We start from the raw sequence: 23,755 nt of genomic DNA, 5'->3' as shown, positions 1-23,755 counted from the left end.
TCCATAAAACATAGCTTTAGACTTTAGCTGCAAATGACTTGCTTGACACAAAAAGGTTTCGACACACGGCCTACCAAGCTATCACATGATATTTTTAGAACTCTGCCTTGAGAGTCCAGCAATACAAATATTTAAAGAGAGTGTAAAACTGAATTTAATTGAATTTGTATCAGATGTTTAATTTATGTCAGTTTATGTCTTTCAGGGGGTAATGAGGACTGAAAATTGATTTAGGCACAGTTTGTTGTTGAAAGTACTGCATCCAGAAATTAGCAGGCAGACACTACGTCACACTGGCTCAGAGGATGTGACATGATGTATTCTTAATCTTTTGGCAATGTGTTAGCCTCTCAGTACATTGCAATGTGGGTTCCCTAGTGAATTTCCATGTGGTGTTAGGTGACGCAGGAAGGTAATATACAATATGAGGGGTGCTGATAAGTTTCTGGGTTTGCCCAGAATGAACAGAGCCAGAGTTATGAAATAACACATTTATTCAACATATTCGACCCCGAGACTGATGCACTTGGTACAGCGTAGTTGCATCAGTTCTAGACCAAAATAAAGGTCCTTTAGTTGGGCTTCAAACTAGCTCTCAGCAGCATGTTTGATGTCAGATATGTCTTCAAAATGTTGCCTCTTCAGGTGTTTCTTCAAATACGGGAACAGATACAGGGGCGTAGCAATAGGTGTTGCAGAGGTAGCCACCGCATCGGGGCCCTTGGGCCAGAGGGGCCCCGAAGGGCCCTCCCTCAACCACAGTATTAGCTCTCTGTTGGTCCTGTGCTCATAATAATCACTTCTATAGATACATTGAATAATGTAATCGTTAACAAACTGCTCCCCATCCCCTTCTTGCACCTGACACTGTAGTTGCCATTGGCAGGTTTTGGTACGCCGTATCAATTGCTATGTATAGAGTGCTTGGGGGAGCCCCATTTTAAAACTTGCATCGGGGCCCACAACTCCTTAGCTATGCAACTGAACAGATAATAGCCAGGTCAGTTGAGTAGGGGGAATGGTGAACCAATTGGAAAGCTAAGATGTGGCAACCACACTGTTGGCTGTGTGCACAGGTGCATTGTCTTGCAAAAAAAGAATCTCTTTGGTCAACTTTCCATGGCGTTTCATCTTAATTGCATTCTTTAGCTGGTCCAGGAGGTTAATACTGTCAGGTCATACTAGAGTCCTGAGATAGATAGTCCACAGAATATCTACAGATTACTTTCTTTGGCCTGGTGCACACCAGAGGAGTTTTTCTGAGCATTTTGAGTTTTTGAAACCTCCTGTTAATGTTATCCTGTGTGTCTATGCACACTGGAGCGATGAGGTTTTGCAAAAAAAAACAACATAGCATTACATTGGGAAGAGCTTTTGAAACCTCTAGTGTTTGGGGAGCTTTTCTGGTGTGTCTCAGTCCTTAGTCCCAAAAAATGGACGCCATCACTTTTTTGGCCAATTTCTGGGTGCAGAACTTCTTTGGCAGCGGGGGAGCAACTGTGGCACCATTCCTTTGAATGTTCCTTAGGTTTATTCATATGGAGCTAGGTTTCATGTTCAGTCACTAATCTTAACAAAAAGTACTGTGCAGCTTCAAAATGAACCGAAATGGCTTTGGATGCTTCAACTAATTCCTTCTTCTGATCACTGTTCAAACATTTTGGCACCCACTTCACTAAAAGCTTGCACAGCTTGCTTGACTATTTTATGGAGTACTATTCAGTATGTACAGTATTTTAATATACAGGGGGACTGTTTGCAATTTGCATACTCATGCACTGAATATATTCTAATATCCCTGCGAGCTTTATTGGTACTTTTAAATGTTTTTAACATTTGTATTGTGTTTCAAATAAAGCTGGTTTATACTTTCACTCAATTCTAGTGGTGCAGTCTTTATAGGATCTGCTTGTCTTTATAGGATCTGCTTGTCTTTAATTGTGTGGTTTCCAGTATTGATCCTTTCTGCACACTAGCTGTTTGATTAGCCTCATTGGGCCTGATTCACAAAGCGGTGCAAAGTGTTTTCACGCCTGTGAAAAGCCCTTTATCACGCCTAAACTCAGTTGCGCGCGGGACTTTGCGTGCGATAAAGAGCACAAAACGGTGCTAACTCAGTGGTGCAAAGCTTATCACACCTGAAGTCTTTTAGGCGTGATAACTGAGTTATCACCGCTTTGTGAATCAGGCCCATTGTATTGATAGGACTGCATTTGCAATTTCTTGTACCTATTATTTGTGGATGGTGCTTACCCATTTCTAGTGTTTTGAAAGCTTGCACATGTCTAGGATAGTGGTGGTAAGTAACAATCACAGCATGCTCCCATGAGATGTCAAGTGTCTGGGCTATCTTTTTTGTGGGTATTCACCGGTTCTTAATGAGTTCACGGACAGCATCGCAGGTTGCTGGGTAAGTTGAGGTTGGGGGCATCGGCTGTGAAAAGCCCAGTCTTGAAACCAATTATCCTACAGCACCCCCTCATACACATATATTGATCCTACCGTCCACACTGCAGGAAACCAGCTTTTCTGAGTGCTTGTAATTGATTAGCTCTTTCTGAGTGCTTTTGTAAAATTGCTCCCATTCGCTTTCATTAAAATCGCAATAAAAATCGGCGCATACGCGTTCACGTGATTGTGGCGATTTTTACCACGATTTTAATGAAAGTGAATGGGAGTGATTTTTAAAAAGCACTGCAGAAAGCGCTAATCAATCACGAAGCGCTCACAAAAGCGCTTATAGTTTGGCTAAGCCCTTAGTGATTTGTTTTCCCATAACTTATAACTGCATAAATTATATACAGTAAATGTGGCTAAACTGCTACTTAGCATGGGGAGAATTATTCCAGATATTAGCTGTATCTTTTTGAATGGTGGAATTTTTTAAAAAATTAGAGGATAATTACCGTATTTTTGGGAATATAAGACACACTTTTTCTTCCCCAAAAATGAGGGGGGAAAGTGAGTGCTATTCCAAAGATGCGGTAAATGTGGCCCCCGGAATATACTTACCGGATCCTGTCGCCACGATGATCTCCTCCTCGTCTAGCTCACTTCATCCCACAACGTCTTGTCATTCATTGTGAAGGTCTTCAGAGCCCCAGCAGCGCAGCACAGGGGCAGGCATGGTGCGCAGCACAGCAGCAGGCATGGTGCCCATGGCATTGTGGCGCCCATGGCACGAGTTATGCCTGCACCCCTCTAGTTACGCCTCTGTCCACTCTACTTCTTCCACACTTGCCACTAATTGCTGCTGCAGTGCTGGGCAACCAGCACGCACCTGAAGTTTGCTGTTCCCCACTGCTACAGTGCCACCCTGACCCACTCCAGTCCTGATATCCCATGCTACATGCCAGGCTTCCCTTTTACTGTCGCTTCCAACCATCATCCTTGTTGAGCTTCTTTTTTTCCTTGAAGTTGACTGTATACAGTTTTGAACACATTTTGATATTAGTGTATGATAACTGTTCAGTATAGTAATTCACACAGTCAACAGTGGGCCCCTGTGCAGAAGAAGTGAAGTGAGCCCCATGTGGTGCGCAGCAAAACGTGGTTGTGGATATAAGAGATTATGAGTGGAGCTAAATAATGGTGTTATGACAATGGGCAAAAAACAGACAAAATATATATTTATATCCTGCTAGTCTTCCACCACACTACATGTAGTACTTTGTGTGTATGGGGGATAGCAAATAATGGCCATAACAAGTGCTTGAACCTATACTGAGTGGTCAAAAAATTAGAGACACCCTTTAACCTCTTGAGGACCACAGTGTTAAACCCCCCTAAAGAACAGGCCATTTTTTGTAAAATAGGCCACTGCAGCTTTAAGGCCAAGCTGCAGGGCCGCACAACACAACACAACACACAAGTGATCCCCCCCCCCTTCTCCCCACCAACAGAGCTTTCTGTTGGTGGGGTCTGGTCGCTCACCAATGTTTGTTTTTTTTATAAATATTTATGTTTTCTTTTTAATAAAAATTGTGTATTTTTTTTATTTATCCTGTGGCCCCGCCCTCCCTCCAAAGCCCAGCCTATCACTGTGATCGGCTGTCATAGGCTTCAGCCTATGACAGCTAATCACACGGCTGTCCCCAGTACAGCGCTGCTGTGAATCACAGCATTGTACATGCTAATTAGACAGTCTCCGAACGGCGATTGCCGCTGGGAGACTGAAGGTCTACCAAGCGGAGATGCGCGCGAAATCTCCTGCAAAACAAATCCCCAGGACTTTATGCCGATCGACATTAGGAGGGCCTGGGGCTGCCGCAGCGGCCGCCCCCATCGGCGTGACGTGGTCGGCAAGCAGTTAATAACGAATTGGTCCACCTTTAGCTCTAATCACAGCTGATATTTTTCTTGCCATGGACTCAACAAGATGCTGATAACGTTGCTGAGGAATGTTGCCCCATGCTGACCTAATGACAGCTTTAAGTTGGATCAGATTGGATGGTGGCGTTTCCAAGCTTTGAAGTGATCTTTCTGACTTCATCCCACAAATGCTCAATAAGATTGAGGTCAGGGGACTGATTTTTTTTTTAAGTCACTTTTATTGAATTTGGTAATAATAAACGTACAATAATAAACATTCAAACATTTAGGGTCCACACAAGATATGTGATCCCTTCGATAGTGTACAAGAAATACAGAAGAAGCAGTTAAGGCATCAGTCTAGTGGTTGCCGTAGCAAATGAGTAGCATAACAACTAACCATTTCGAAAGGCACAAAAATATTAATCTTAAAGATTAAATACAGCATTTCCTGGATCTGAGAGTTCCCTGATGAGAATATGACACTTATAAGTCAGAGTGTTATCTAAAAGTTTAAAACACCTGGTATACAACTATTCGCCACTCACCAGACCTGGAAGGAAAATTTTAGGTAAGAAACAAGAAAGAAAAAGAAAGGAAAGAGAAGAAAGGAAAAAGTAGAGTGACCTCCGTGCCCCCGACTCCCTCAGTGTCTAAATTTGGTGACCACCTCCTGCCAGTTCTCTACAGTCCAACCACCCTGCCCATATCTTATCAAATTTGGACGCACATCCTCTGCTAATGTAGGTGAGTCCAAAGCCGGGACAAGGTCCTCCAGACCCAAGGCTGAGACACCAAAGTGCACGTACAAATTCCATGCTGATAGTACCCTGGCCCAGATTCAAACCCCAACCCTGCATTACAAGATAAAACTGCTTTCCACCTTGCCACCCAGTTTGAGGGAAAGGGCATAATCATAGCACACTTGCTAAGGAAGTGGTCACACGTCTTACTGGGACATGGGTAATTGAGATAGAAGGGAGAGGGTGGCCATGATTGCTATGGGGGTCTGGATGGTGGCAGCACTTGCTGTATGACCTTGCTAAGGGTCACTAATAGGTGTAGGGTGGTGAACCCTATCAAGGTTTTACGCAAAGAACTCCTTATTATCTCAGCTCTGCATGTTCAGTAAGCCAGCACCTATTCAGTAGGAGACCTTGGGCAAGTCTCCCTAACACTGCTACTGCCTATAGAGTGCGTCCTAGTGGCTGCAGCTCTGGCGCTTTGAGTTCATCAGGAGAAAAGCAAAATATAAATGTTCTGCGTTTGTTGTTTGTTTGATTATACCAGAAACTGATTAAGGTAACTACTTTGGGCCCACCCTTCAAGGCCATCTTACTTTTTTGGTAAGATTTGTTTGGGGCTAGCATCATCTAGCCACCCAGTCTCTCCACAGGCCCTAGGCAGCTGCCTAAGTTGCCTTGTGCATGATTGTGTTCTGTATTATACACCTACATGCTAAAGTCAAAACATATGAAAAAAAACAAAACAGAAGAGCACAAAAATGTAATCTTATCAAAAGGCACATATTATTGACAATTCAAATATTGCACTAATTGCTAGTTGGTTGTGAAATCTGAAATGAAAGCTCACGTCTTACATTAAGTGGGAAGTCTAAGGCCAAGTCACATTCTGTTCCCCTTCTAAAACCATTACATGACCAAGCTCTAATTATTTTCATTTTTGCAAGCTCATGCTGTGTTTTATTTCAAGATGTAAAGTCGCAAAATGGATGTTTTCTGCAGAACTACAGGTGCACTTGACTGAACAATGAGCCATTAAAAGAAAATGTTGGCCTTCTCTGACCCTTCTATACTCACAGATCACACTGCGGCTGTCACACATAGCAGGGGACAGAAAACGTTGCTGCAGGGAACACAAGAACATAAATCTTGAAGGAACGTGGCTATTTGTACCTGCCGAGACACACAAACATATTCAAGTGAAAACGTCTTTGTTGTAGCTATAGAAAACTAAAATCATAAAAAAGGATAATTACTCAATACACTGCTGTGCCTCTAAACTGCTACTAAAAACTGCTAAACTGTGTTTAGCCTTCATTTCCCTGTTTAATGAGAAGCACTGCAATAACAGCCAGTATGTATTTTTTAATGCATTTCTGTTATATAAATAGGATATATGGAAGTAAGCGGATCAGCCAAGTGCTCATAGAAAGTATGTTTAAACAGCAGAAACATTAAAGAAGAACTTTAGAAAAAAAATGACTTTTTTAACAGTACTACTTTATAAATCATTTAGTCAATGCTTGCCCATTGTAAAATCTTTCCTCTCTTCAAGTTATATTCTTAAATTTATGACAGGTGGCAACATCTTTACTGCTGGTAGGGGAATATTTATTTACTGTGTGTCCCAAAGTCAGTAGAAACAACACCTGGTCTGGATAACACAACAGCCTAGCCTACACATCACTGGGAGGGCAGGGTTACATAACCATATACTGCTATATAGATATAGAATAGAATAGAAATGTGGAACTCCGCTCAATACCTCCGTCTATCGACAGTGCAGAAAACAGGCTGCCAAGACCTCAGATCCAAGGATGTAGAAAGTGAAGTCCGCACGATGTCGATGAAATCACTATGGCTTTATTCAATAGTTACACATACAAGCTAAGAACCAGCACCACATGCTGACATGTTTCGGGCGTTACACGCCCTTAATCATAGCATAGGCGCAAATGAGAAAGGGTGACTCATAAATAGAGTGAGGTTACAGCCAATACCACATGCTCAAGTGACCCCACCCACAAGGAGTAGTGCATATAAAACAATGAAGGGGGAAGGAGTGAAAAAAGGGAAACACAATAAATCCCCACATTGAAATAATCCAATGTATAAAAACATTATAAAAAGCATAAAAATACAAATGCATGCGATTATGCACCAGGTGACATCAAGCAGCATAAATTTAAGCCCCTACATGGAATACAAAAGTTAACACATGTGATCATGTATACACTTATGTAAAAACAAAAGGCAAAAAATATATAATATACACTTGAATGATCATGCGATCCGTTTAGGTGACTGTATTAATGTCCCATCTCGCGTTAAGCCCTCCCGGTGAGCGTGTCCCTAATTGGAAAATCCAATAGGCCTCCCTGGTGAGGAGACGTTTGTAAACGTCCCCTCCTCTCACAGGCCTTAGGACACGCTCAATACCCTGGAATGAGAAAGAGGACATGTCACCCAAATGGACCGATCTAAAGTGCTTCGCATATATAGATATAGGACGTGCTTCTTATGTCGAAAAAACAGGATATTTAAACCCCTTGAGGACCACAGGTTTATACTGCCCTAGTGGAGGCCATTTTTACAATTCAGCACATATTGCTCAGTCATACAACTTAGCACCCAAATTAATTTTACCTCCTTTTCTTCCCACTAATAGAGCTTTATTTTCGTGATCTCCGATTGCTGCTGTGATCTTTATTTTTTTTTTAAATTAATAAAAGATTATATATTTTTTTTAAAGAAATCCCTATTTCTTTTATTCCCCCCAAATTTAGCCCTAGACTGTGATACATACACTACACTACACTTTCATAGACATCAGCCTATGATAGGGATTAGATTGTGAGCTGTTGGGAGGGACTGTTAAGTAACAGGGATGTCATCTGTACAGCGCTGCTCTAGATCGAAGCGCTGTACACATATGTATTTCCTTTCTTATTGTTTATTTCAGCCTGCCAGCTCCGATTGCGGCTGGTAGGCTGATCGCGGCAGCCCCGCTCTGTTTACTGCAGGGAATATGTGCTTGCACAACCGCTCGTTCCCTGCAAATCTCGGCTCTCGTGCGGTCACGCCACCTGGCATAACTGAAGAATGAAGAGAGCTACTCTGCAGCCGCCATCCTGTATTAAGCGGTCGCAGAGTGGTTAACATAAAAGTGGGTATCCTTAATAATTACCTTAATTCTACTTTATGGCACTAGGGTGCTTCTTTAAAGAGGAAGTGTAGCGAAAATCTTAAAATGTAAAAAAATACAAATAAGAATTACATTTCTCCCAGAGTAAAATGAGCCATACATTACTTCTCTCCTTACAGTAGGTAGTAGAAATCCGACATTACTGACAGGTTTTAAGCTAGTCCATCTCTCCGTAGGGGATTCTCAGCATGGCCTTTATTCTTTATAAAGTCATTCCATAGAAAAGATTTACATAAAGATGCTGGCCAGCCTCCCTGCTCACAGCACACCATTTTGGCAGTTGGACAGAGCAACTGCCATTCACTAAGTGCTTTTAAAAATAAAGAAAACCCTGAGAATCCCCCTGTGAGAAGATGAGCTAGTCCAAAATCTGTCGGTAATGTCAGATTTCTATTACTTACTGTAAGTGACAGCAACATAGGTGGAAAGAAATTTATGGCTCATTTTACTCTGGGAGAAATGTACTTCTTATTTGTATGTGTTTTATATTTTAAGATTTTCTTGACAGTTCCTCTTTAAGCAGGCCAGTTTCACAAATCAGACTACTAATAAATTATTTCGAGGAGGAAAAATCTTTTCGTTTTGAATAGTGTGATCACTGACTATAGTTGATGACTAAATTATGAGTGAACCAAGCCATAGAATCATAGAAAATTGATGCCAACAGTCAGAACTGACAGGACAGGACTGGATACCTCATGTGTGAACCTTACCTTAACCAATTCAAAAAAACTGTAATACTGATCATGTGTTTAATGAGCATTAATGCCATATACTATAGAATACTAACTAGAGGGGGTACATAGTTTTCAGCTGCATAGCTTTGTACTGCATCAAGCAATACATAAAACACATTTCTTTGGAATCTAAAAACTAGTGCAAGTGCAATGTGCTACACCAGGCACATGAATGATATTAGTGAGATCCCGATCATTTTCTTATATATATATAAAATAGCAGAGCGCTCAACAACAATAGACATAATTTCTCTCATCAAATAGTCCATAAAACCACATTAACACATAATGAGTCCTTCCATTAGTGCAGACAGTTCATAATTCCTTCCGCAGCTTAGGAGGTGCTCTCCATAAATTACTTCAATAAAAGTTTAACATTATACGCTCACCAGAACGATCAGCTAATCACTCAGGATCAGCAAAAACACGCTGTTGGCCCAGCCAGTTATTTCCTTTTCCTCTCCTCCCGGGCCCCTCTTGTGCTTATATATATATATATATATATATATATAAAGCAATAATAGTGTAATATTGCTATGGCAGTCGGGTATCTAGATTCCACCAGTGCTCCCCGCTTTACCACACTGTCACCCAGCGTGCCTCCACCACTTAGCAAATAAGCCTCTCAATCCAGTCCAATCCAGCTGATTGACCAGTGACTCCTCACTTCACTTATTTTGTACATATAGGTTAGGTCCCTTGTTGGGACATAGTTTGTGAACAAATATTACCTGTACTCCCATTCGGTTTGTTTATGCCAAATAAGCCTCTCGCCAGATTCATTGGCCGACCTCTCACAGACCAGCAAAACCAGCATATGTATAGAAACCTCCGTCTTCAACAATAAAATCCTAGGACTCAAACAATGCTCGACATAGCATAATTCCGTTTATTGTAATCAACATTAAAAAGTAGTGCACTCACATAGATCTTCATAAAAATTGTTGATTACAATAAACGGAATTATGCTATGTCGAGCATTGTTTGAGTCCTAGGATTTTATTGTTGAAGACGGAGGTTTCTATACATATGCTGGTTTTGCTAGTCTGTGAGAGGTCGGCCAATGAATCTGGTGAGAGGCTTATTTGCTAAGTGGTGGAGGCACGCTGGGTGACAGTGTGGTAAAGCGGGGAGCACTGGTGGAATCTAGATAGGGAACTGGCTAATGGACAGAAAACAAAGAGTTGTAGTCAATGGATCGTACTCAAAATGGGAGACTGTTAGCAGTGGGGTCCCACAGGGGTCTGTTCTGGGTCCAGTGCTCTTCAATTTATTTATTAATGACCTAGTAGATGCAGTAGTGAGCAATGTTGCTATTTTTGCAGATGATACAAAATTGTGCAGAATCATCAACTCTCAGGAAGATAGTGTCATATTGCAACAGGATCTGGATAGGATGGCTATATGGGCACATACATGGCAGATGAAATTCAACGTTGACAAATGTAAAGTCATGCATTTTGGACGTACTAATGGTCTAGCACCATACAAAATAAATGGGATACAGTTGGGGACATCAAACTTGGAGAAGGACTTAGGAGTACTCATTGACAACAAGTTAAATAATCGTACTCAATGCCAAGCAGCTGCAGCTAAAGCTAACAAAATTTTGGGATGCATTAAAAGGGAAAGAAAAACTCGAGATGCTAGCATAATATTGCCCCTGTTTAACTCTCTAGTAAGGCCACATCTGGAATATGGAATTCAGTTCTGGGCACCACATTACAAAAAAGATATTGCAGTTTTAGAGCAGGTGCAGAGACGAGCAACAAAATTGATACGTGGGATGGAAGGTCTCACTTATCAAGAAAGCTTAGATAAACTGGGTTTATTTAGTCTAGAGAAAAGACGCCTTAGAGGGGATCTAATTAACATGTATAAATACATCAGAGGGCAATATAATAGCTTGGCGGATGAGCTTTTTGTCCCTAGGCCTTCTCAAAGGACTAGAGGACATGATCTGCGCATGGAGGAAAAACGTTTTAGCCATTTATTTAGGAAAGGGTTCTTTACAGTTAGAGTGATTAAGATGTGGAATGCATTGCCACAGGAAGTCGTTATGGCAAACTCTATACCTGCATTTAAAGGGGGCTTAGATGCTTTCCTTGCGTTGAAAGACATCCATGGCTACAATTACTAGGTAATGCCTAATGATGTTGATCCAGGGATTTTATCTGATTGCCATCTGGAGTCGGGAAGGAATTTTTCCCTTTAGGGGCTAATTGGACCATGCCTTGTAAGGGTTTTTTGGCCTTCCTCTGGATCAACAGGGATATGTGAGGGAGCAGGCTGGTGTTGTACTTTATACTGGTTGAACTCGATGGACGTATGTCTTTTTTCAACCAAAATAACTATGTAACTATGTACCCGACTGCCATAGCAATATTACACTATTATTGCTTTATTTTTATATATATATGAGCACAAGAGGAGCCCGGGAGGAGAGGAAAAGGAAATAACTGGCTGGGCCAAAAGCGTGTTTTTGCTGATCCTGAGTGATTAGCTGATTGATCTGGTGAGCGTATAATGTTAAACATTTATTGAAGTAATTTATGGAGAGCACCTCCTAAGCTGTGGAAGGAATTATGAACTGTCTGCACTAATGGAATGACTCATTATGTGTTAATGTGGTTTTATGGACTATTTGATGAGAGAAATTATGTCTATTGTTGTTGAGCGCTCTGCTATTTTATATATATATTGCATTTAGAGTGTAGCACGCACTTTCAGCTCAGCGATCCAACAGAGCATTTATTAGGTTGATATTTGAGGAGCGCATAATATTTTGATATATACCGTATTTTTCGGACTATAAGACGCTCCTGACCATAAGACGCACCTAGGTTTAGAGGACAAAAACCAGGGGGAAAAATATACTAAACCTGGTGCATCCATGGTGAAGGGGCATCTTGTGAATTATGTCCCCTTTGTACCTCATGCTCCCGTGTACCTCTTGTCTCCCTGTGTCCTCCTATGTCCCCCATGTGTCTTCCTTGTGTACTCAGCTATGCCCCTTTGTGTCCCCCTGTGTCCTAGGTTTGTCCCCCTGAGTCCTCCTCTGCATGGGCACAGTACAGTGAGTCCCCGACATTGTGGTGGGTTTGTGGTTCCTATTGGCAGGCGTTCACAAGTCCCTGCATTTGGACTATAAGACGCAGTGACTATTTTCCCCACTTTTGGGGGAGAAAAAGTGAGTCTTATAGTCCAAAAAATTCAGTATACAATCATTTTCTTACTCTGCTACAAATCGCATTTTCATGTCATGTATGGCCAGCTTTACACATAAAAGTGCCTACAGAGGACGAGATAAACAACAGTGCCTGGGGTAGAGCTTTAAATCTTTCTCATGAGAATACAGAGTTATTTTAGGTAGAGACAGTTGTAGGGGATTGAAGCGTAGGACTGAGAACAGACATTCTGCCTCCTGGCCAGTACAAACATTTCTGGGTTGAATTTCAGCTAATTATCAGAAACTCTGCGGAGCACCAAGAAAAACTTTGCCTGCCTGACTTATTTCAATTTACTTGATGTGCATTTGAATCAGAATTTTGCTCAGACTATCACCTGGCTTTTGCAAAGCTTCAGCAGGCAGCTCAAAAGCTAAAATGCCGATCTTAGATCCAGACTACATTATAGCTTGGGTACATCATGCATTAGATTTATGTAACCTGAAATAATTACTTCAGGTCACTAGTCTTCTGCACTGGCTCCTAGTAATTGGTCCATATTGGATTTTTACTGCCAACTGCTTCACAGTGGAACGCCTTCTCCCCATATGATGCATGTAGCTCAGTGGGGCTAGGAATGCAAGTCTGTATGGGGATTGTTGACCATGCTCAACTATTATTTCTATATTTGTATACAAGCAGGTCCATTTCCAGGCACAGCCATTCCATGCCTGTGCCCAGAAAGCCATTAGAAGTGCGTAGTGTGCTGCTGTACACTCTAGTACTGAGCCCCGTCTCCCCCGACATGTCCCCTTTAAAGAAAAGCTGTAATGTTAAAAAAAAAAAACCTCTGGGGGATACTTACTTTGGGAGGGGGAAGTCTCTGAATCCTAACGAGGCTTCCCCTGGTGTCCCAGCACTGCAGCCCCCCACCCGAACCACTGCAAGGTAAATATTAACCTACCGCGATCCTGCGCAGGCGCACTAGCAGCTCTCCTTTCAGGTTAAGGCAGAAATAGCCGAACCCGATCGGATCTGCTCTACTGCGCAGTCGCGAGTCCTTTGGACCTGTGCAGTAGAATGGATATGATCGGGTTTGGCTATTTCCACCTCACCCAAGAGCCACTATTGCGCCTGCGCAGGATCGCGGAGAGGTAAATATATACAGTGGTTTGCAAAAGTATTCAGCCCCCTTGAAGTTTTCCACATTTTGTCATACTACTGCCACAAACATGAATCAATTTTATTGGAATTCCACATGAAAGGCCAATACAAAGTGGTGTACACGTGAGCAGTGGAACAAAATCATACATGATTCCAAACATTTTTTACAAATCAATAACTGCCAAGTGGGGTGTGCAAAATTATTCGGCCCCTGAGTCAATACTTTGTAGAATCACCTTTTGCTGCAATTACAGCTGCCAGTCTTTTAGGGTATGTCTCTACCAGCTTTTCACATCTAGAGACTGAAATCCTTGCCCATTCTTCTTTGCAAAACAGCTCCAGCTCAGTCAGATTAGATGGACAGCGTTTGTGAACAGCAGTTTTATCTTGCCACAGATTCTAGATTGGATTTAGATCTGGACTTTGACTGGGCCATTCTAGCACATGGATATGTTTTGTTTTAAACCATTCCATTGTTGTCCTGGCTTTATGTTTAGCCTCATTGTCCTGCTGGAAGGTGAACCTCCGCCCCAGTCTCAAGTCTTTTCCAGGCTCCAAGAGGTTTTCTTCCAAGATTGCCCTGTATTTGGCTCCATCCATCTTCCCATCAATTCTGACCAGCTTCCCTGTCCCTGCTGAAGAGAAGCATCCCCAGAGCATGATGCTGCCACCACCATATTTCACAGTGGGGATGGTGTGTTCAGAGTGATGTGCAGTGTTAGTTTTCCGCCACACATAGCGTTTTGCATTTTGGCCAAAAAGTTCAATTTTGGTTTCATCTGACCAGAGCACCTTCTTCCACATGTTTGCTGTGTCCCCCACATGGCTTGTGGCAAACTGTAAACTGGACTTCTTATGCTTTTCTGTTAACAATGGCTTTCTTCTTGCCACTCTTCCATAAAGGCCAACTTTGTGCAGTGCACAACTAATAGTTGTCCTATGGACAGATTCCCCCACCTGAGCTGTAGATCCCTGCAGCTCGTCCAGAGTCACCATAGGCCTCTTGACTGCATTTTTGATCAGCTTTCTCCTTGTTCGGCCTGTGAGTTTAGGTGGGCGGTCTTGTCTTGGTAGGTTTACAGTTGTGCCATACTCATACTCGCTTGAACAGTGCTCCGTGGGATGTTCAAGGCTTTGGAAATCTTTTTGTAGCCTAAGCTTGCTTTAAATTTATCAATGACTTTATCCATGACCTGTCTGGTGTGTTCTTTGGACTTCATGGTGTAGTTGCTCCCAATATTCTCTTAGACAACCTCTGAGGCCGTCACAGAGCAGCTTTATTTGTACTGACATTAGATTACACACAGGTGCATTCTATTTAGTCATTAGCACTCATCAGGCAATGTCTATGGGCAACTGCCTATGGGCAATATGACAAAATGTGGAAAACTTCAAGGGGGTCGATTACTTTTGCAAACCACTGTAATTGCTTATTGAGCTTGTCGGGAGAGGTTTCGGAGGAGCCATCGCTGGATTCCCTGCAGCTACAAGGATGGGGGAAGCCTCATTGGAACCCTGAGGCTTCCCCTCCCGATGTAAGTATCCCCCAGAGGGCTTTTTTTTTAGCACAGGTTCTCTTTCAGCCCTGGGAGAAGGAAAATCTGAAAACAGACAAGTACTGAAACAAAATCTGTAAATCCTCTATAGGTTGCACAATGTTGCTGCTCTGTATAAACCTCCTTGGATAGTAGGCATAGATGTCTAGAAACAGCGAAAAGAAAGATCGCTCTCTAACAAACTGGGGGGCACATGTCACTAACCATGGGGGGCACCTGTCACTAACCATGTGGGTCCCTGTCACTACCTAAACTGGGGGGGTGACACCTGTCAACACCTAAACTGGGGGAAGTCCCTGTCACTAAACATGGTGGGTCTCGGTCACTACCTAAACTAGGGGGGGTCCCTGTCACTACCTAAACTGGGGGGTACCTGTGTCGGAGGCACTCACAATCTAATCCCTACCATTGTCCTAGTCTAATGTCCCACCATTGATAAGTTCATGTAGATTTGTCCCCACCCGTGACCACACCCACCTCCTGGTCCATGGCCATGCCCATTTTCCAGCCCCCACCCCCCCTTTGAGATAAGCTTGTTACTGAAGCTATTAAAAAAAAGACTTTCCAAAGTCGTGTTGGCATCGCACTGTACGGCACAGTTCAGCAAAGTCACACCAAACCAAAAAAGGGGGACATATATGGACCTAATAGAAAAAAAGAGGTTTATAATAGATATTTGCGACACAAACTATTATTGGGCAGTTTTTATTTTTGGATGTTACAACCCCTTTTAAAGACAAAAGTAAAGGCACTTCAGTGACTTTAGAACAGGGGTGTCAAGTGGGCCGAAATTGTACACTGAGACATAGTCGCGGGCCAACCTCAATGTCTACTGGCCATGTTCCTCTCTTATAAAGTTCCCAGGTGTCTAAAGGCCCCCTTCCAACCCCTATACAGTTCCTTGGTCTCTAGTGGTCCTCCTTCCCCTAAACAGTTCCCCGGTATCTAGAGGCCCCCACACTACCCTATACAGTTCCCTATTATTTAGTGCTTTCCCTCTATCTCCCCCATAAGGCTTCTCTGGTGTTTTAGGGATTCACCTCCACTACAGCTTTCCTGGCGGTCTACACTGGGCCAAACATAATGCAAAGTGGGGAAACCACATGAGGGCCAAATTTAATGGCTCTGAGGGCCAGATTTGGTTGCGGGCCAGAGTTTGACATGTATGCTTTAGAAGCAACATTGGCTATCATTCATAAAAGTGTTGTCGGTAACAAAAGTTCGTGCGGGAAAACACCGCTGTCGGTATTTTACACTTCTGGGTGGTCATTCATAAAAATGTTGCCTGTTGCGGTACAAGCGCTGAGTTTTTCTGGAACAGGCTGTCGGTAGGTATGCGGAAAAAGGAGAAGCTGGCCGAGTCCCTCCGTGCGATGTTCTCTCTGCTGCTGCTTGGGAGGTCTGTCCCATTCACTTACATGTACTCCGCATGCCTATCGCTACATCCAGGGGAGCGGTAATCCCCGTCCGCATACCGCTTGCGTAACTTTTTATGAATTTACATTTTGTTACATTTCCGCATGGAATCACCGCACAATGCAGTAATTTATCGCTCTGCTCGGGAAAGTCAGCTTCGCATGCGGAAACAGCCTTTATGAATACACATTTTGCTCAGTGGTCGGTAAAGTCGGCTGTTTTTAGCATTTCCGCATGCGGAAACGCTTTATGAATGATAGCCATTGTCCTGAGGATTTGGGGAAAATACCATGAAAAACGTTGTCTTATGTGTCCTACTTTAATAAAACTGTCAATCTTTGATCCATAGTCTACTATCCATCACTTTACTCCTTTTTGTTTTTAACTATTTTATTTTACACTGGGAACCTCTTATCCATTAATTATCTCGTCACTCTTTTTGGAGGGGTTTATGTTCACTTCTGTTCATAAAAGATGGTCTTTTTGGAGAGCAACCACCCTGTTCCCTACAGACTGCTCAAGGTGAGTAGACATGGCACTTCCCCACATGTCAATTTAGAGGCTGATCGTTGGACCTAATCTGCTAGAAATCAATGCCGCACATGTTCCCCAATTGATTTCCAGCTGAAATAGATTGATTTGGTCATTCATGCAGGATGGAAGATTTTGCTAGATTGGCGGCAGGTCAGAAGCGGGGACATCTTCATGGCCCATAGAATTGCAATGGATAGATCAATGCTGAGGTTTGGTGCAGAGCCAGTGCATCTGACATCACAGCCCAACAGCACCAGCCGGCTGGGAGGAGTTGATCTAGTTCATGGAAGAAGTGCAGGGAAAGCGAGAAGGAACAGGACACCGTAATCAGGCCAACCCATCCTGCTTGAGCACTACTAATAGTGAAAAGCACAGTTGCCCTACAGCTGGCCATACATGAGATTCAACATAACCAGAAAAATAGTAATATTAATCAGTGAATATCATAGAAATATTTATTTAGCACTAAAGCTAAATTGAGCTATCATTTGAGCACCAAAATGAAGGACATTTTCCTGTACAACGTACTCACTGTTTTCTTCATCTCTTTATACTGCTAAATAACAATTCTGCACATTAGCAAGTCAGAGTGAGACTCTTCTACTCTATTACATAATCCCTTGATGATCACTGAGGCTTCACATATTAAGAAATCCATTTGTTATGGGAAATGAAGAGGAGAGAATAAGAGGAAGAGACTCTCAGAGACAAACCCAGAATACATGGTTGGAACTTGGAAAGAAAAAATATGGCAAAGGCCGGTAAGATCTAGTACTAAGAATCTAGGGTGAAAAATAAAAAGCAGGAAATGTTGGCACCCGTTTACGGCAGAAACCTAGGCGCCACCATTGACGGTTATAGTGTGACATTTGAGCGCCCTTGGCGCCCGCTATTTTTATCCATATTTATTATTATTTATCATATTGTGCATTTCGGGAGGCATCAGTGCTCGCTGTATATGTATATATCGGGCAGCTCAGGCGCACAAATTTCCCACTATAGACATCTATGGCGACACCCAAGTTTCTGAGGGTGCCACCTGAGAATTACAGTTTTTTACATAATTTTTGTAGTGGAGTTGGTTAAGGTTATGCGTGGGGCAGGTAAAGGTTAGCAGTGGGGAGGGGGGGGGGGCATTAAGGTTAGCTGTGCTGGGTGGGTGGTTGGTTAAGGTTAGGCGTGGGTAGGGATGGTTAAGGTTAGCCATGGCAGGGCGTGACGGTTAAGGTTAGATGTGGGGGGGGAGGGTTAAGGTTAGCCATGGGGGGAATGGTTAAGGTTAGCTATCGTAGAGGGAGGGTCATGTGTGAGAATAGGGTTAGGTGTTGCTGTAGTAAAACATTTTACTGATACTTTACTAACAAAAAAAAACTACTGTAAAATACTAGAATATCAATAAAATACCAATATTTTACTGTTGGCTTTTCCTAGGCTCCCAAATTTCACAGCACCTTCATTTCATGTACGCAAAACATCTTACTCCAGGACAAGCATCGCCTTGGACCTAGGAGTCAAGTGTTTAAGGCAGATAAATATTAAGGACTATAAAAGTGAGGGTCCTTTCACACTGGGGCGGTATTTCTACTGCACCCCACCGCCAGGCAATAAAAGTCTAGGGAGAATTTCAGACTTCAGCGGTACGGCGCAACGCGACTGAATTGACATTTTTGCCGCATCCCCGACGCAGGTCCAAAGCTACGTTACCACGCCATTTCTGCGTCGACTTGGGGCAATCTGCGTTGGATCAGAAGTCATGTTTGTCTATGGTGATGCATGGATTTTAAAACAATTATCAACGCGATGTTGCAACGCAAATGTGCGGAAGCATATTTTTACAATACGGTTCCGTGCACTTCTGCATAACCCAAAGCAGGAAGTAACGGCAAGAGCACGTCACTTCCTACTTGGCTGGTGGCCAGTCAGGGAACACTGCTTGGTAACGTGGTGTTCCCTGAAAGCCTGTTTCTGGAGGAGTGATGCGGTACAGCAGAAACCGACGCATTGCTAACGCTGGTTTACAGTGTGAAACCAGCCTAAGAGACCCTCTTTGCTTCACAGTGGAGAACTTGGACAGAGCCAACTTCAACCTATTCATAAAAGGTTGAAGTCTCTTTGGCACAAATCCCATTAGTGTAAGACCTCATACAGTGCTCCATACTGGCCCTGCTATCAGGGCCGCCATCAGAAATTTTGGGGCCCCTCACAAATCATCAGTCCGGGCCCCTCACAAATCATCAGTCCGCCCCCCCCCCCCCCCCCCCCAAACTGAGAAATGTGCGTAGCCATTACATGTTGGCAGAGCTAGTTGGAGGCTTGCTGTCCACAAATTAATCACGAATAACAACGGTGGATACTCGTGATTCAAGTTAGCTCTAATTGCCACAGCTGAGCGGCTAGATGCGGCGGGGTTAATTACCCAGAACGCCACTCTCCGCCCAGCGTTTCAACGAGGTGCAAGTGTCCGAATGGACGCGTTGCAAGCCTCGATATCGAGCACTTCCTCCTTCAAGCCGGAAGGAGGAAGTGCTCCATCATTTTTTTAGAACCTCCCAGTTTTATTTTCTGTTTAAAAAAAAGCTAAAAAAGTAGGTTTAATGCTATTGTCTCATATGGTAATGATTCAGCTTTTCCATAGTCTCGCAGTTAGCAATCATGTGACCCCCAACAAGACAAATTCAGCAATCATGAGGCCCCCAACAAACCATGAGGCCCCCAACAAGACAAATTCAGCAATCATGACGCCCCCAACAAGACAAATTCAGCAATCATGAGGCCCCCAACAAGACAAATTCAGCAATCATGAGACCCCCAACAAGACAAATTCAGCAATCATAAGGCCCCAACAAATCATGAGGCCCCCAACAAATCATGAGGCCCCCAACAAGACAAATTCAGCAATCTTGAGGCTCCCAACAAATCATAAGGCCCCCAACAAGTAAAAATTCAGCAGTCATGAGGCACATAAATAGACAGCATTTCACATGAATAGGCAGAATGCCCCCTTATTATGGTAGACACCTCTCACCTGGATTCTGACAGGGACCCCCAGGTTAGGTAGTGAGTGACATGGAGCCCTTTTAGGTAGTGAGTGAGTGACAGGGAGCCCCTTTAGGGAGTGAGTGAGTGACAGGAAGCCCCTTTAGGGAGTGAGTGAGTGACAGGGAGCCCCTTTAGGGAGTGAGTGAGTGACAGGGAGCCCCTTTAGGGAGTGAGTGAGTGACAGGGAGCCCCTTTAGGGAGTAAGTGGGTGACAGGGAGCCCCTTTAGGGAGTGAGTGAGTGACAGTGAGGCCCTTTAGGCAGTGAGTGAGTGACAGGGAGCCCCTTTAGGCAGTGAGTGAGTGCCAGGGAGCCCCTTTAGCTAGTGAGTGAGTGACAGGGAGGCCCTTTAGGGAGTGAGTGAGTGAGTGACAGTGAGGCCCTTTAGGTAGTGAGTGAGTGCCAGGGAGCCCCTTTAGCTAGTGAGTGAGTGACAGGGAGCCCCTTTAGCTAGTGAGTGACAGGGAGCCCCTTTAGCTAGTGAGTGAGTGACAGTGAGGCCCTTTAGGTAGTGAGTGAGTGACAGGGAGCCCCTTTAGCTAGTGAGTGAGTGACAGGGAGCCCCTTTAGCTAGTGAGTGAGTGACAGGGAGGCCCTTTAGCGAGTGAGTGAGTGAGTGACAGAGAGCCCCATTAGGCAGTGAGTGAGTGCCAGGGAGCCCCTTTAGCTAGTGAGTGAGAGACAGGGAGCCCCTTTAGCTAGTGAGTGAGAGACAGGGAGCCCCTTTAGCTAGTGAGTGAGTGACAGGGAGGCCCTTTAGCGAGTGAGTGAGTGAATGACAGAGAGCCCCATTAGGCAGTGAGTGAGTGCCAGGGAGCCCCTTTAGCTAGTGAGTGAGTGACAGGGAGGCCCTTTAGCTAGTGAGTGAGTGACAGGGAGCCCCTTTAGCAAGTGAGTGAGTGACAGGGAGGCCCTTTAGCTAGTGAGTGAGTGCCAGGGAGGCCCTTTAGCTAGTGAGTGAGTGACAGGGAGGCCCTTTAGCTAGTGAGTGAGTGACAGGAAGCCCCTTTAGGAAGTGAGTGAGTGACAGGGAGCCCCTTTAGGAAGTGAGTGAATGACAGGGAGGCCCTTTAGGAAGTGAGTGAGTGACAGCCAGGGAGGCCCTTTAGCTAGTGAGTGAGTGACAGGGAGGCCCCCCCCCCCCCAGCCGCTGCTGCTTTCCCTACCTTGCCAGCAGCGTCAGACCTCAAGATCAGCGGCGACCCGACCAGTAAGAGCGAGCGCTAGACGCACCCGCTCTATATGCGGAAGTGACGTCACTTCCGCATATCAGTGCGGGCGCTAGGTCCTAGCGCCCGCACTATTGTCGCCGCCTGATCGGGGTCTGACGCGGCGGCGGCTAGAGGGATGGAGGGAGGGAGCAGCGGCCAGGGGAGGTTGAGCGGCGGCCAGGCGGCACCCGCCAGGGCCGCGGCGGGGATGGGGCCCTCCTGCAGGCCCGGGGCCCGTGACGGGAGTCACGGATGTCCCCCCCTGATGGCGGGCCTGCCTGCTATTATTATTACTCTATAAACTCCTATGGACAGAAACTTGTCTTAGGTTTCCACTAGAACCAAGCACCCATCTGCGGAGATGGGCGTCAACACTTATGCAGCACAATCGCACACCTGAATCCCTCTAGCTATGCCATGCATGGCAATGGGGATTCGGATGTGCACTGGAGCAGTGCTTTTGTTTTTTTTTCCCACATGTAAATTAGGAAGCAGCCTTTTGGTTTTAATAGGCTGCAATTCTGGATCCAGATTCATGTGCAGGAAATCACACAGAATCACCCTTAGTGGAAACTCTACCTAACTCTCCTTAATTCACAAACATTAGAAGTGCAGGAAAGGACTCATGTATGGTAAACATTGAGTTACAAGATTCTCTTTAGGAACTAGTGTAGTGGATATGATTAAATAACCCTTTCTTCTGAGTTTTCTTCCAGGAAATAGCTTTCCAATTTATTCATAAAAATAATTTTCATCTCCCATCAAGGAAAAAATTACTGGACTCAAAATAAGCTGTCCCTTTACTCAGGTTACATATAAAGCTCAGATTCACTAACCTGCGCAAAACTTAAAGCCGCATGCACATTACAACAGATTTTGTGTGAACTTACCCTTAAAGGGATAATGTAGGGGGGTCAGGGGAAAATGAGTTGAACTTACCCGGGGCTTCTAACGGTCCCCCGCAGACATCCTGTGTTGACGCAGCCACTCACCGATGCTCCGGCCCCGCCTCCGGTTCACTTCTGGAATTTCAGACTTTAAAGTCTGAAAACCACTGCGCCTGCGTTGCCCTGTCCTCGATCCCGCTGATGTCATCAAGAGCGCACAGCGCAGGCCCAGTAGGGTCTGTGTCGTACACTCCTGGTGACATCAGCGGGAGCGAGGACACGGGCGTGCAGGCGCAGTGGTTTTCTGATTTTAAAGTCAGAAATTCCAGAAGTGAACCGGAGGCGGGGCTGGAGCATCGGTGAGTGGCTGCGCCAACACAGGATGTCTGCGGGGGACCATTAGAAGCCCCGGGTAAGTTCAGCTCATTTTCCCCCGACCCCCCTACAGTATCCCTTTAAAGAGGAACTGTAACCAAGGATTGAACTTCAACCCAATCAGTAGCTGATACCCCTTTTCCCATGAGATGGAGGAAGCCCCAGATATGTATAAATCTTTTAATTTACTCCATCTCTGGTACACTTTAAGCAGGCCATACACTCATCAATTTCTTCTGTCAATGTACAATCGTTCAGAAGGAATGGGTAAGAAATCGGTGCAGCATTGGCCTGCTCAATAGACCAATTGCATGATGTCCTTCCAAATTGTTTGATTGGGTTGATTGGTCCAGGTGAAAAATTTTGGTGAATCGGCAGCGGATCGGAATGGAAACGTATGAAGGTTACACCCACAGCATAATGACTGGCAGACATAAAGTCACTCCCATTCAGAAGCAGACAATATTTGATACATTGAATTTAGAAGATCAACAGTGGAAAGAAGATAATATGAAATAAGAAAGGCACATAACACATGAAGGAAGTTTAAATATATATCCTCTAAAGAAATATCTACAAGTGTAAAATTCATATCAACACCTGCAACATTACTGTGTGACAACAAGCATTGGAATAATAGCTGGTCAACACCAGATGGGGGCTATGTACGCTGGGAGTGGACTGAACATTAAGCTCAGAAGGGGTTAAAGGACAGTTTTACATGGGAATGATCTGTGATCTGGAGTGCAGAAATGTTTCCCATATGCTGATTACTTCAAGAGGTTTTCCTCCCCCCTCTCCCCCAGCACATCTTTCCAGAACACAGGAAACCAGTGATTATTTTATTATATACAATAAAAGCACAAATGAAGCTTTTAGAGTAATGCTATTATCCTGGGAGATTAATAGCCTCACCCTTCACTGTTAGCAAAAAGCAGGCCAGGAGATGGAGAAGATATCATTTACATGCTGCTTGCTATGGTATTCATCATCACAAGACTTGTGTCCAATTTCTCAACTTGAATTTTATAAATATTTAAGTAAAGTTGTCAAATATATGCATACAGAAAAAGGGGTACCATCCTATACAATAAAATGCAAGTGTCCCTGCATTATCAACTGAATGGTTGTGTGTCCCTGGCTTTTTTGTACTGAGCATGTACGCAGCCAGGGCAGTTAGCATAGCGGCCGGGGAGCAGGTACACAGGGCTGGTCCTGAAAGTTTTCTGTCTGTGGTTCACAGAGGTTCTCATTGCATTGTGGGAAATAACAACTTTTTCCAACCGCCAAGCAAGCAGCTCCCTGTGTGCATATACTTCAGACAGTGGGAGGGAACGAGCAAGTGGGACACGTATGTGAGCGCATTGCGGGGGGTAGTGGCTGTGACCTAGCGTCCGTTTTTTAACAGGCA

General features: G+C 44.1%; 1 protein-coding gene across 14 annotated transcripts in view; it reads right to left on the bottom strand.

Moving 5' to 3' along the window:
• The window catches only part of CCDC9B (coiled-coil domain containing 9B), a 271,992-nt gene that overhangs the window by 33,335 nt on the left and 214,902 nt on the right, over positions 1-23,755 (bottom strand). For 6 of the 14 annotated variants that reach the window (XM_068253404.1, XM_068253406.1, XM_068253402.1 and 3 more), the window contains one exon: positions 4,548-6,227. The exons of 5 other annotated variants lie outside the window; for them this stretch is intronic. In XM_068253404.1, the coding sequence (XP_068109505.1) occupies positions 5,989-6,227 (239 nt within the window). In that variant the 3' untranslated portion in view covers positions 4,548-5,988. Of the gene's footprint in view, positions 1-4,547; positions 6,228-23,755 lie in introns of those variants that run through there. 3 more of the 14 variants (XM_068253405.1, XM_068253426.1, XM_068253423.1) reach the window with 3 other exon arrangements.

Source organism: Hyperolius riggenbachi, chromosome 9, assembly GCF_040937935.1.
Source record: "Hyperolius riggenbachi isolate aHypRig1 chromosome 9, aHypRig1.pri, whole genome shotgun sequence".
Lineage (NCBI taxonomy): Eukaryota > Metazoa > Chordata > Amphibia > Anura > Hyperoliidae > Hyperolius > Hyperolius riggenbachi.
Note: the sequence above shows the minus strand (reverse complement) of the source record. Positions and strands in the feature narration are given on the sequence as shown.